This window comes from Solea solea, chromosome 8 (assembly GCF_958295425.1).
Source record: "Solea solea chromosome 8, fSolSol10.1, whole genome shotgun sequence".
NCBI lineage: Eukaryota > Metazoa > Chordata > Actinopteri > Pleuronectiformes > Soleidae > Solea > Solea solea.
Window position 1 is genome coordinate 14819057 of NC_081141.1, and position 14530 is coordinate 14833586.

The 14530-nt window shown below is 37.2% G+C and overlaps 1 protein-coding gene across 2 annotated transcripts in view; it reads right to left on the minus strand.

The window, feature by feature from the left end:
* Nucleotides 1–14530, minus strand: part of arl15a (ADP-ribosylation factor-like 15a) — a 94614-nt gene that overhangs the window by 70952 nt on the left and 9132 nt on the right. The window contains exon 1 of one of the 2 annotated variants that reach the window (XM_058635979.1): nucleotides 14452–14520. The exons of the other annotated variant lie outside the window; for it this stretch is intronic. Coding sequence (XP_058491962.1) covers nucleotides 14452–14505 — 54 coding nt within the window. The 5' untranslated portion in view covers nucleotides 14506–14520. Of the gene's footprint in view, nucleotides 1–14451; nucleotides 14521–14530 lie in introns of those variants that run through there. 2 annotated transcript variants of the gene reach the window in all.

The following is a 14530-nucleotide window of genomic DNA, read 5'->3' on the forward strand; positions in this document are numbered from 1 at the left end:
AAAGCCATCGGTAATTAATAATCACACGCTTTGGGCCCCTTCGTTGTGACTGGCGGATTCTTTGTAGGGCCAGCCTCGGAACCCCAAATACACTTTCACCTACCCTTTCTCACCCACTACTTTTCATCCTGCTCCCTCGTAAATGCCTTTGTTGTCATGCGATGTTTACATCAGGTACATGCCTTATCCTTCACTTTCAGCTGTGCCCACTCAACCCTCCTAAACTTGTTCACCTCCCACTAACTACGGAGAGGCAGAGTTGTTGGAGCGCTGGTGGAATGGCGGACACAGTGAAAACTAATCAAACAACACCCTGAAAACTGTTTACACATCGCTTTAGCTTTTGAACTGCTTCCTTGTTAGTCTTTTTCTTAGGTATTTTTCCTGCAACCAGCTGCTCAAAAACAACTCTTTCAAAGTGCTTATGTAATAGTAAATTAGAACCAGATTGTGATCTTCATGAGTCCAAGCCCACCTCAGTTAAGCTCTAATATCAAAATTAGTGAAGATGATGCCTGCATGTTCACTGGGACTATCCAGTGACATGCTTACACAGCCAAATCTAATAAATGCAAAATATGTGCTTGGTCTAATATCCAGGTGATATATATGGCATATTCACATGATACAGGCATGCGCCGAGGACTGTGCTTTGGTCAGGAGACAGCAAGGGTCAGTGCGGTTCATCTGCTCCTAACTGACCTGTAATGTGTGTATGCAGAGCAGTCGTAAAGTATTAGGACAAAAAAAAGGTTGCTCATCATTTTTTTGGCTGAGGAATCCGGCACATTGGTTTACAAATAAAACAGCAACTATTAGTTTATGATGTGAATGGTGTACAGATGTTTATACACGGTCCAATATTTTACGGACAGTGATAATCAAAGATCAAATAAGGCGTCCACAGAGTGAGTATTAATTTGTTTGCAGACAAAGTGGAACACACATGATTGGCCAAGTCTTTGCTTGTCCTTAAGCCCTTGCTGACATGAAAAAAACAAAAAAAGTGATCATATGGTAAAAAGCTCTTAAAAAAAGTCCCAAGTGAAGACGGCTGCAAAACAGGCTCTGAAGATCATCACCAGGGAGGAAAACGCATGATCCATTACCAAAATGTTGAACCTGATGATTTTATTTTCTGTTAACTCAAATAATTTTTTTTATCGGTTTTAGAATTTGGGGTATGCATGAACAGGGCTATGATTCATTCACTAAGTTACCAGTAAAAACCATTTCAATTGTTGCTGAAAGTCAGCACTTTAACCATAAAGTCTGTTTCATTTCAAATCCAATGTGCTTATGTACAAAGCCAGCACCACAAAACATGTGCCACTGACTGTCCTAATACTTTCTGACTGCACTCAACATGTGTGCGAAAGATGGTGAAGATAGAAAAGGCTATGGACTGAATCAGGAAAATGAGTGTGTAGGCTACCACAATACAAACTGCACAAACTAAATCCCACACAGGGAGTTTTGACTAAAGCCAATGGACTCCACATGTTTTTTCCAACTTCAAAAGGGGACAAAATCATATCACATTGAAAAAAACATCATCCGTCTTTACAGGGACAATCGTAGAACTCAGAATATGTATACAAATACAACTTAGAAATGTCATTGACGACATCACAACAGCTAATAATCTAATTTCTACAATAACAAACAGACTACAAACAGAATAAGGAGTAATCTGTAAGTATCAGAAGCCATTCAGATATTTATGTTAACTTTTCCTTTTTCTCTGTATTATCCTGACACCTTCTGGGTGATGAAACCATCTTAAAAAAGTCTCTTAAAGTTAAATACTTCTTATCGCAGTACGGTGAAACAACATTGCCAAGTGTCAACCACAGATATTTTGCTGAGCTGCGGACCACACAGGCCTAAAGTAGACAGTGTGGTAAATAAACAATATGCAAGTGCTGACATAGTTGATGACTGTGAATGTTGCCCATTATGACATAATTATGCAAACAATTATTGTGCAACTACCCCTTGTAAATGACAAAATAAATAATTACATAAAGACAAACAGTGAGTGCAATATGATACTCTGCTGTGATCCCCTAAGTTCTGAAACAAGACCTCATGTTACTTTTGCCAGACGAAGAGATGGACACCAGACAAATAAGAGAACATGCGCACACACACACACAAAGTAAAAGCCAAGGCTGATGGACAGATGTTGTGTGTATGCCAGTATTGTGCAAAGGAGCTTTCATAAATGACTGCACACAGAGGGAAACGTTTACTTAGTGGATGACAGGAAAGAACAGGCAAAGGCCAACTGTGCCGTGATCCATCACAGGCCTACCTATGACACTGTACAGCACAACCTGATTCAGAGGTAGCCTAAGCCCTTCCTGAGGCCTGCTGACCCACAGGGAGCATCTAGCCTACCTGTTATTATTTGCATGTGAGAAAGTACCACAGAGATGAACTTGAAAGAAAAACCTGAAGTTCAACTGAGTGGGTCTTTCTTTCCTTTTTTTAGTTCTGAAAAGTGTTGATTTTATATATATATATTGCAGAGGATAAATAATCTTTAACTCCAATTCAGCCTCGACAATATGGTCTGCATAAAACACTTCTGCTTTGTGATTTTGCACTTTTAATTTTAAAAGAGTGAAAGTGATTGCAAATGACACCAACACGAGAGCAGAGAACAGCATAGTCTCATCAGACAAAACTCTTTCAAATTGAATACTTTGACATGGCATTTGCATGGCAATTACATTCTGCCTTAACAACCACAAAAAAAACAACACTTAGGATTTGCCCATAACTAAAAAGAGGATCATTAGGATCATGACTGTTAATGCCTCTCAAAACAACAAACATTTAAGGACGGAATATATTTTTCAAAACATTAAAAAGGTATATCCTTTACTGGGCCATGTGAACACAATTTAACCTCTGAATACAATAGGATATTATGTGCATAGTATATGTTAAGCCTTGTACTCATTTAACATTTTATCTTCATCTAATACCACAAAAACATCCAAAACCTACATTCTTAGCAAGTTTAATTCATGGCCATGTGTATTGTCAGATAAAAAGAATATGAAGTATTAATGTCATGCGTGACGCATCTCTCACAGAAATATGTTTCAGGGAACAGCTTTACCACAACCTTCTCTAAGAAATTAGCTGCTGAGCTGATGAGCTGATCTGTAACTCTATGGCTCCCCCTAGAGGACACAGATGAGAACGTTGTAGACTTGACATGTTGCCACAGAGAAGCACCTTTTGATTCCATTTGCATCAGTTTGTCGTGAAAATTATATGAAACTGAATGGTGCCGCTTAAGTTTCACACTAGCTGTGGGTTCAGATTGAAATGATTTCATAATAAATGTTTAATACAACTTCTCAAATGTGAACAATTCCCGTTTTTCTCAGCAACCTGAAGCAACCACTTGTTTTTCCCTTTAAAAAATCTGTAAAACAACAGACCAAAAGACAGACAATGAATTTCAATTAAATTCAAAAGTAAATAATTAACTCATTAGTCAGAGTTAGAATATTAGTCAACACAGCGTAAAAAAAAAAACGCTTGCATACAGGTGAGGTAAACGCTCTGAAAACCTGGAAGTCTTCTTTCAACAGATGCAGTCTATGACAATAATGACTTTAACTGTTACAGCCTGTCACAATCTAGTTTCTCGACATACGTTTCATAATGAGCCAAAGCATTTTTATAGTCTCATCCTGCTGCTTTCATTTGTGTCTTTTTTCCACTTTGATTTAAAACAAATACCAGTGAGATGAGGAACAGATCACTAACATATTACTAGAATTCTTACAACAGGGAACATGAGGCACCCCTTTTATACTAGTCCAAGATACACTTTTAATGACTTCTTTCTAATAAAAAACTTTGTCTTCCTTTAAATCTTAAATACCTTGTGGTCGCCCGACTTGATGACTCTAACTTGTAAAAGTGACAACATTAAAGAACAATTCACAAACAGTGCTCTAAAGTATTAAGACAATTAAGACTTGTCAGTGTTAATTCTTTGTAACTGTGGGACTAGTTTACAACAAAAGTTACGTCATTCAGTAAAGGTCGAGCAACAATATCAGTTTCTTCAATCATAATCTAGCAGGTTCAGTATATATAATCGCATAATGCTAATACACTGCACAAACACACTTCACGTGTGAGGAAATATTTCTGTTTTTATAGATTATGTGTAGTTTTCTGCTTATGAAAAATAGGCTAAAACCACAATTTACAGGTTTATTTAAGTTTCAATAAAAAGCATCCATCTTAAATCATCTGACATTTAGTCTGATAATTATCATTACCTACTGATGTGAAAAATTATATATAGTTGTATGCAATGCCCTTTGTCCAGGGCCATCTGAAGTGAGATATGAAAAACAATTTAACTTCAACAGTTCTTTTTTTCAGTTCTCTCAGTGTCTGTTAAATGACAACAGAGGGCGCCAACACACTTTCTTTAAATCAGACAGCCACCCGTTTGTAGAGCAGCGATGCTTTGTCACCTTATAGGCAGAAGTCACAATGCAAACAGAGATGATTTGAGCTCAGCTGATCCCTTGTGATGTGCTTATATGGCTTCACAAGTCATTCGGGGGAAGTGCTTCCGCAGGAGTTGAGGACCAACCACTATGCTACTTGACTCCCAGAGACACTCTAATGTTTCCACAACACAAAAATGGGAATTAAGAGTATAAGGACAATTCATTAACACATCATGTTCTCTTTTTTTTTTCTTTTGTTGAACAATAATCCCTATTTACATGACATGTATTTGTGAAAAGTATTATACTAAAAGATAGCATAAATAAAAAATAAAAAAGTACAAAAGCAGCACTATAATATCTATTTGGCCTAACTGGGCCAGACAGGAAACACCATGTTGTGCTTTTTTTGACAAAAAAATTAATGAAATGTAGGTCAGGCTGAAACAACAACCATGAGGTAGCAAAGGCAGAGAAAGAAAGAATCACTTGCACTTGGAACATCTAAATACCTCTTAGATTTTGGTCAGTGGCAACTTGAGATCAGTGGTCAGATCTCTAGAACTCACACCCAAACACCCCTACCCGACTCCCATGTAACACAGTAATATGAAGGTATATGGATCTTGTACTGTTTATGTTAAAACTAACAAACTATAGGAATATGAACAAACAGATGTATTTAAGAAGATATAATAAAACAAAATAACAGTGGGTGAAGAAGCACAGTTTAAAAAAAATGCCAGCAATTCTAACCTATATATGTGGGAACACAGGGAATTTGTAGTTATTTTTTGACTGTTGATTATCTTGGTTGTTCATTTTTTATTCAAGTGCTTCTGTCATTACCTTAATTTGATGTATACTAACTTTTCCTTGATAAATTAAAAGAGAATGACAATCTTGTGCCTATTTTAAACTAACTATGACATATAATGTAACTACAAACTTAATTTGATATTCTATAACTACTTTTTTCACAGCTCAGTGCTAAAGACACTTTGGCATCATCCTTGCAGACCCAGACAAAAAACATATGATTGAGTTTACAGGACAGAAGGAGTAAAAATATCTTGACATAAATGCAGTGTTTATTTTAATTTAAATCATAATTAAACAGTCACAGAATTTTTTTAATTTTCAATTGACTGCACACATATCTACAGTGTGGCCGCCCCACGTCACCTTTCGTCACACTTCCTCCACATGTGGATAAAAACATAAAAATATCTGCACTCACTGAATAAAAGTGAAAGAGGAAACCCCTTTATGAGTGATTGGGTCTGTGTCTGATCCCCTGTTGTCAAAGAGGATTTCATCTGCAGGGAAATAAGCCCACAGTGGGAACAGACAGCACTGTATCGTGTTTTCATCTAATGGACTTTTAACACGTTAACCAAAATTTCAAAAGGTCCCTGTGACCTGATTTTGGCACAGCAGTGACCTGTCTAACTGTGTGTTGAAAGAAGAGGGACACTTATTTTATGCTGCTGCAAAATAGAGCTGTCAGAAATGGTAACTGGAGCATGATTTGCATCAGCTCCTCGTAATTATTAGAAATCCCTGGGAGATTGTGAGTCTCTGTGCTGCGAATAGGCAGTGGTTACACATAAGGTAGAGTGCAATGTTTGCCCTCAGTCGCCATCAGAATGTTTTTTTTTTTGTTTTGTTTTTTTAATCAAACCAACATAGAATGACAAGTTTCTGTTCCTGTGTTGTGAGATACCTAAATAACCTAAAATACTTTGCAGCCATCTAGCAAGAGCTGATTTACCTCAGAAACACACACACATTGATCTGTGATTTAACTCAAGCGGGAAAAAGCATTTAGTGTTCATAAAGTGTTAATCCTTTATACTGTTAAAATGCATGAACAGGATTTTATCATGTTCCATTTAATGATCAAATTCTATTTTATTTCGAAAGGACGACCAACAGACTGACAGTTGACACTTTCACAAACCAGTGTCATTTAACATTACTATAATTTGAATTTCCTTATTACTTAATTTCCTTCTTGTGTCATGGAGAGAATTTGAACAACAAAAGTGAAGGAGAGTCTGATAAGATGCCAACAGATACCAAGAGTGAAAGTATTTTCAATATAATTATTTACAGTGGCAGGTCATAAGTGTCTTTAGAGAGATACAAAAATGACATGTTGTGGAACACAAGGTCGATATCTTTGCAAAGAAAGGCAAAGGGGGAAAGAGAATGTATAACTGTGTGTAATAACTGCGATGGTTGAAATTCAACATTTCACCGTTTCAAGCAGTTGAATAGCAGAATGATTATGAAAAGAGTCTAAAAGAAGAACAGTTTCTTGTGTAGATGGAGTCTATTTAGAAAAATCTGAGTATTTTCTTTCTTTATTTCCCTTCTCCTGGCTGAGTTATGTCTGTCTGTGTTATTATATCTGTAATGTGTATAACATCTTCCGTTAGCGTTACAGCGCCACCTACAGGCCTGGCATGTGCACAACAGCATTTTGAGTCGTGGGGGGAGTTCCGTGTGGATGGAGTCATTTCCTGAAACGATGTTATGTTTACGGGAAACCTTTTAAAACAGCAAAAAAAGTCCACTAGTCCACTACCAATGACTGGTAGCCATAAAAACAGCTAGGTAAAAGAAAGAGGGCCTCCTTATTCTTTATAACTCATAAATCAACTTCCTACATTCAAAAATAAGTTAGGCTTTTTAATGTGGAGTAGTGCAGTGCCTTTTTAATATGCACCTGTTTTATATGTGTTTATTATATCAAATAAGTTTGAAGCATGTCAAGCGATTAACAGGTGGACAGACAAACGATTTTATAGATGATTGTCCTTCACCGAGCAGAGACACTTGAAGGCTTTTTTTTTTTTTTATCACCCACCATCTGAGACATGTGTGTGCATGATGACATCACAACTACTTTGAGAAGGAGAGGCTTAATGTCCAGCAATTAAACACCTGAAAATGTATATCTCAACATCAAAGATGGGCAGATGTATTTTTTTAAAACCTCTTAAACCCCTAAGTCAATTTATTTAATAGTAGAGAGATCCAATTTGCCAAACATTTTTTTCAAAGCAGAGCATTTAAAAGGTCATAAAATGTCTGAGGGCTCCAGCTAATCTGCTTCCCTCAAGCGGTGATGCAGAGATAAAGAGATGATACTTTTTTTCTTTTCAGTTTGTCTGGTTTAAGAAAGCAAAACAGTATTTTACAGGCATGGAATAATACGTTATATCAAGATATTCAATATACAGTATTTTGACAATTGACGCTGCAGTATTTCAAAGCAATCAATGTTGTGGCAGTTTTTGGGCCTAGTTAGGACTAGATATAGAAGGTATAAAAATGTGCATATATTAACATGCAAGTCTTAACTCATCAAAAGGGAACTGGACTTATTGGTCCGAGTTTTCAGATAAGTGTTTTGCTGCCATTGAGTCTGGGTGCCTGAAAAAAAAATCAAAATTTAAATTTGATCTTTGCCTCAATTTTGGCACCCTTACACAATAAACCACATCCTACGGCCAAATGTTGTGCGTCATGTCATGTTTTGGATTATATTAGGTATTCACTCCCAACAGACAAGTGAAACACTTGTCTGGTATACGGCTTTTAAATTTAGGTCTGCTGGTTAAATACAGCATGACGTCCATTTTGTAAATTATGGTCCCATTTATAGTCAAATAGACCATAAATCACACGACATGTACTGGGATACTGTGATTGACAGCTAGTACGAAAACATCCCAGTTTTGGGATAAATAAAAGACGCCAATCTATCCAACTATCCAGCCGTCAAAATTGTTCATCATGCATCAATCCAACAAATATACAACCAAGATGTGGCTTCAGTTGTACTGATTTTTTTTTTCTTTTTAATTTAACCTTTATTTAACCAGATAAAAGACCCATTGAGATCAAGACCTCTTTTACAAGGGTGACCTGGCCAAGAAAAGCAGCAGCACATGTCATAGTTAATAAAAACAGGGAGATGTAAGGCATAATGGCTTTTCGTTCTCTGAAGAAAAGTGCATAAATAACCAGGAACCAAGCCAAGAAGAGCCTTATAAACCAGAGTCATCTAGTGTGTGTAGCATCTTACGTTCAAGGAAGGCATGGAAGAGATCATAAACAACTGCATATAGAAATTCACAAAATGTTCTTTAACTTAATTGGTGTGACTACTAATAAATGCAATTGGAAAGGATGTGGTGCTAAAAGAAGTCTTGTCCTGGTTCCTGGTATACGTGGCACACAAAACCCAGAGGTGGTGTCACCCCTGCTTTATCAGCCAATACATCTCCAACAGGAAGCTATTCTTTGTTGTTCACAAATTCCTTCCTAAAATGTCCTTGACACAACAAAACAAACCACTGAGGATGGGCTCCATTGGGTGGGTGACCTTTAGTGTTCGCACAATCATCATCCCAACAGGCCGTGTGGTTATTTGGAAGTGTGGGATATTTGTGGCCCAGGATGGGGCAAAGGCTGCTCCCATCCTGCGTTTCAAAAAAACGGAAGCATATTACAAATGTACGTTGTTTACACAGTGTGAGAAAAGGGATGTATTTGTGCTGCAAAAACCTGTCAGTGACTCATTTTACATTACACACTTTTCAGGTTAATGTGCCTTAAGGGTTTAAAAAAATACATTAATACTTTAATACATTATTGTACTTAATTCTAAAGTTCCACCTTAGCTCAAAAAAGCTTTAGGAGGCCATTTGAAACAAATAAAAAAAAAAACATGCAGAATTGTTCTGCTGTACACTGTACTTAATGAATAACAAATGTAGTTGTTCCAGAAACAACAGATGGAGCATTTCTACAGTCTAGATTTTACAAGTTCATGTTAGAGATAAGGTCTTAACAAGAGGAGTAGACTAAACTCAAAGCCTGAAGTATCTCAAGTTGAGAAAGCTAAAAATACCTCTTCCTGAAAACGGGGCTGCCCTTTTTTCTCTGCCAACAAACATTTCAGAGGTAGTTGTTGGGATTACCCCTGGAAAGTGCTGACAGAATTTCTTATTCAGACCAACACCAAACATTACAAGTGGCATATTCCTACTTCTACAGTTTAAGGAGAGAATTGTTCTGAAACAAAATTCAAAAAGATGGTCTCTAAAGATCACATAAAATACAATTTCTAAGTGTTATTTTATTACACATTCTAACATGTGTGTGATAAAAACCCTTGGGTGTGGATTTTCCTTAGTTAGTTAAATTAGTCACTGGGGATAATTGTTATCAATTAAACACCGCACATTAGCGTATGTGTGCATATGTGTGAAAGGGTAACAGGAGAAGGCAGTTACTCACAGCTGATAAGTGAAGACAAACATGCTACCAGTGGTAACAAGAAGAGAAAGCTCTAGAGTGACAGAGCATGGATATCCAGAAGACAAAAAACAAAATCACATCAATCAGGTGTCAAATATAGCCTAAGTCAAATGATACAGAGGCAATCATGTTGAAGAAAAAAGAAAAGGCTGCAGTTCTATTTTGGACTCCACATAAACATTACATGTGAATAACACAGCATAGCAATTACTGTATTTTCTTACAACGATGTTTTGACTCAAAATAATTTTTGGCTTCTGTTACTTGCCTGAAGGTAATTGATATGTTGTCATTAGACCAGAGACAGTTACATAATATTATATTATAAATATTTGGTATAATGCTCATTCATTTCATTTTCCTGAAGTAAACAGGATACAGGTGTTACCACTGTGGTGGCAGCTGTAAGACACACACATCTACAGTCACTACTACTACTTCTATCTGTAAAAGCTACGTATTTTTGTTATTATTGCAATAATGAAGTATTTATATTGAGCCATTCATTATTTATGTGAATGGACAGCACAGTACACCACAATCTGCAGCCTCCAGGAAGGCCATAGTTGAAACTACTCAAAACCTGAACTTTAATGCTTGTGGGACCTATTAGAGGACACAGTTTTCATTTCCAAAATGTAAAACTACGTATTTAAATACAATTATAAAAAACAACTTCAAAACTTTGATCAACCTAATCTAATATTTCAGCTCTGAAATCCGATTCTTTTATTTTTAAGTGCTTCATGGAGGTACTGTAGCAGCATCAGTGTGGGTTCAGTAATGTGGGGTCCAGTCCAGTGTGCATTTTAACTACAATGAGGCCATTCACACCAGACACACTCTGTTGGGTTTCTTTCCAAATTAGGCATTAAACAGCCTTGAGACCCCTGTTCTAAATGCTGTGGCCTGGGCCTGGGGCATACAGCAAGCAAACCAATGGAGGAGACATTTTCCACCCCATTAATAACATAATCAGGTGACCACAAAGTGCCTAATACGATCACTTAGACCCTTAAAGGTTAAGGCAACATGCAAAGACATGGTCTTAAGAGCAGTAGCTATGGAGCCCAATGCCCATGGCACACGGTCCATTATACTAATGTCCCGTGGCACCTGCTGCTCCCAGAAACTTAAACAAAATCGAGGTCAAAGTTTGAATTAAAATTATACAGCATTATTTATGCTGCACCTTGTGTTATGAATAAAAATGTACATAGTCAGCAAAAACTCTGACATGCTTATACTATTCTTCTGAATATTCTTGTGTGCTGATGAGACTGTTTACTTTATAGGCTTGGGTTTGTATTTATAGTTTATTGTCAGATTTTCCACACTGACAACCTAATGATCACTACTGGTTTGTTGAACACTGACCACAACATATTAGATTACCCACAGTATCTGGATTTGCCTTTGTTTTATTCATTGTGATAGTTGGTGTGGTTTGTGGTTAGCTGGAAGGTTTCTAGTTATTCTCAACAATCGCTTACAGAAACTTGAAGTAGCCAACACTAGCTCTCCAAGCAACTACTGTGAAGCCAGTGTGTGATCAATCAATCAATCAATCAATCAATCACCTGCTGAATGTGTGTACCTCTCATCTCATTATTACTGTGGTTAATGTAGTATTCTTAAAGAAAGAGTCATCATTATGATGGCAGCATGCAGATTAAGCCAGTATACTAACTGACATAGCAAGAATATAAAAACAGGCTAATTGGCTTTAAATTTGCCTGACCTCTGCTTCTGAGGTTATAAAGATGGCATGTGGCTCCATTAGGCGATTGACCCAGAAGATAAAAGAGAGTTGGCAAACCTCAAATTATGTTTGAAAGAAACATTGATTAAAACTAACTCCTAGGCTTTCTCTGCAACTGTTATATAGACAGCACTGAGACTACAACTATACAGATTGATAGAGAGAGCATAAAACAAGCTGGCTCTTCTGTTATTTTTGGTGTACACAGTGACTGACTTCACAAATAACAATCAACAGGAACATGGGAGAATCCAAAGTGTCAATCCAAGTGGGAGTTTTTGATGCAGCGTAGGGATAAAGATAAGATATAACAACAAAGCAAAGATATACATCTGGTATAAAATGATGGACTTAATTGTAATGCTTGTGTTAATGTTTTTTTTTTTCTTTTTAATATTAATATTAATATTCTTTTTAATATTTGTATTGCATACATCATTTATTGTATGGGCCTGAATTGACAACAAATTCACCTTTTTGTCATATTAGTTTAGTTTAGTTTATATAGTTAGTTTTTTAAGTTTTTGAATGTGTTTACAGATGATAATTTGGCCCTGATCTTATGTTAAGGTACAGTAGGCAAAAAACATTTTTGACATTACTGATCAAACATTTCATAAAAAAAAAACATGTAAATCAGAAAGAGCATTACATTGCTGCACCTCCTCTGGTCCCTGTAAACAGCCTCACAAATAAAAATGTAGCATGATGAAGGGCTTTAAACAATCAGAGGGCAAATTATTCATAATAGTCTGCTAGACTCGGTAAGATTGGGGACTCAGTTCAATTGGGGGTTACAACATTCAGCCGGCCAGAGTTTGCTTTCACACTGCACTTCAGTGAAACAAACTGAACCTTTAGAATAACTTCCCCCTCCTCGCCTGAGGGGGCGCTGCTACAGTAATTACTGAAGGAGAAGACAAGACAAACAATGAACAAAAAAACTCGCTGATCTGTTGGTTAATGCAGGACAACTTCTGTTTCCGCCACATAAGAGCAAAACATGGAGCTGCGCCAAATCCCATCGGTATTTTGTTTTATGCTAACATACATCCCATATACACTGCAACAATGGGCTCAGCTATTTCTCCTGGCTGTTGTTCTACACTGGTGTATTTTTGGTTTACCTACAATGCCCTGCGTTGTAGTCCGCTTCCTGCATTTGGTTCACTTGAAGCGAACCAAGACCTACGTTTGTAGAAGTAACCAGACTTTCCGAGCAAACAAACTAAGGTTAGATTAAAAAGGGCTGGTGTGAATGCAACCTTAAAGTGAGACAGGGTTCTCCTGTTCATCTGTTTCACTACACACTTACACTGAATACACATCTTTTCTGATGCTGCAGCACAGTCATAAAGTTTCTATGCTGCAAAGCCTCCTTAAAAAAGCAAAGCCTAACAGAGAGTCATATTAGCAGATTTTCAGAGATGGAAAGATTTCCTCAGGTCATCTTTAACATATAAAATGAGTGTCTCTGTCCGGGCTCATCTGATAGGAGGATCTTATGACAAAGAGGTGTAATCCAAAAACATGAGTTTGTAAATAACCTGGAAATGAAACTCAACAATCTTCCAAGCAACCCTGTCTCTAGCAGCTTTTAACTGCTGTCATTTCATGGAAGCATCTATCGTACGTGACATGGCATGCAGTGTCTAACTGGTTTATTCATAATAAAACATAACTCATATTTTAAAATGATTCATGCCACAATAGTTCTGGCAACAAAACTGCATTCAATTTTAATATTGCCCAACCTTCTGACTGATGAACCCGACCTGCACATTGTGATACAGCCAAACACAGGGGATAGTATTGCTTGAATTTTACATTGCTTGAGTACAGTGGATGTGACTACTATTCAGCTTGTGACCAGTACAGCTCTGGGCTGTGCTCACCTTGTGTTATAGCTTTTTACACTAATGGAAAGTGTCAACTACATCTGCCACCATGATCCACAAAACAATTACTGGTTTCTGACACCTATACTGTTCCAATAGAATTCATAGCCTTCTGCTGTATTTCCTGTCATTTGAATATGTGCCGAAAAGATGAACCACGGAAGAGATACAGTATAAATACTAAATATATACCATTGATGTCAAGCAAAAGCTTAATCTTATTTGAGTGCTCATTCGTAAAAACAACCCACTCTGTTGATTCATTGAAGAAAATGTAACTAGCTAGTCAGGAAATAATGTCAAACCTGACAATATGCAACATGAGTCATCAGCCTTGGTTAAAATATAACAGCTTGAAATGGGGGGGAGGGATTTCATGGCTATATTATTCCCTACAAAAACTGCAGATTTACTTGCCACACAACCCCACATGAAACTATTAATAAAATCTCAATACGAACAATTTGTCTGAATTGCATTTTCCTACGTACATTTCACAGGGTAAATTAACATTAATGTTTAGGTGACAACGAGACAAACACAACTTGCTCTGTGCTTAGGACTGCGTGAAACGAAAACCACTTACCAGGCCACTTGCATGGAGCTAAGGAATAAGGCGCCATTATCCATCTTTGTTTCTATTTTAAGAGTACCAGCATTTACTCAAACACTTGTTCTCTGTAGATTTCATTTACATCACAGTGATGATGACCACCTGCTCTACCTTAATATTGTGTTGACACCCACTAGAATCAAGCAAAGCGCACTCTATTCAGTGACTAAGCAACAGGGAAGCAGCAGCCACTGTTGCTTGGTCAGTATCTGTTTCAAATCATAAAAATAAAAGATCAAACCATGGTGAAAATAAGAAAATGAAATCCAGCAAGCTCACATACACAGCACACCACAACCCTGCAGTCTCTGACAAACAGATAGCAGCATGTTTATATGTTCTTACCGTGTAAAGCCCAATCCTGCACAAAGCAAGGGAGAGCTGCATGTGCTCCGACATTGTGCTCACCAACAAGCGTAACCAA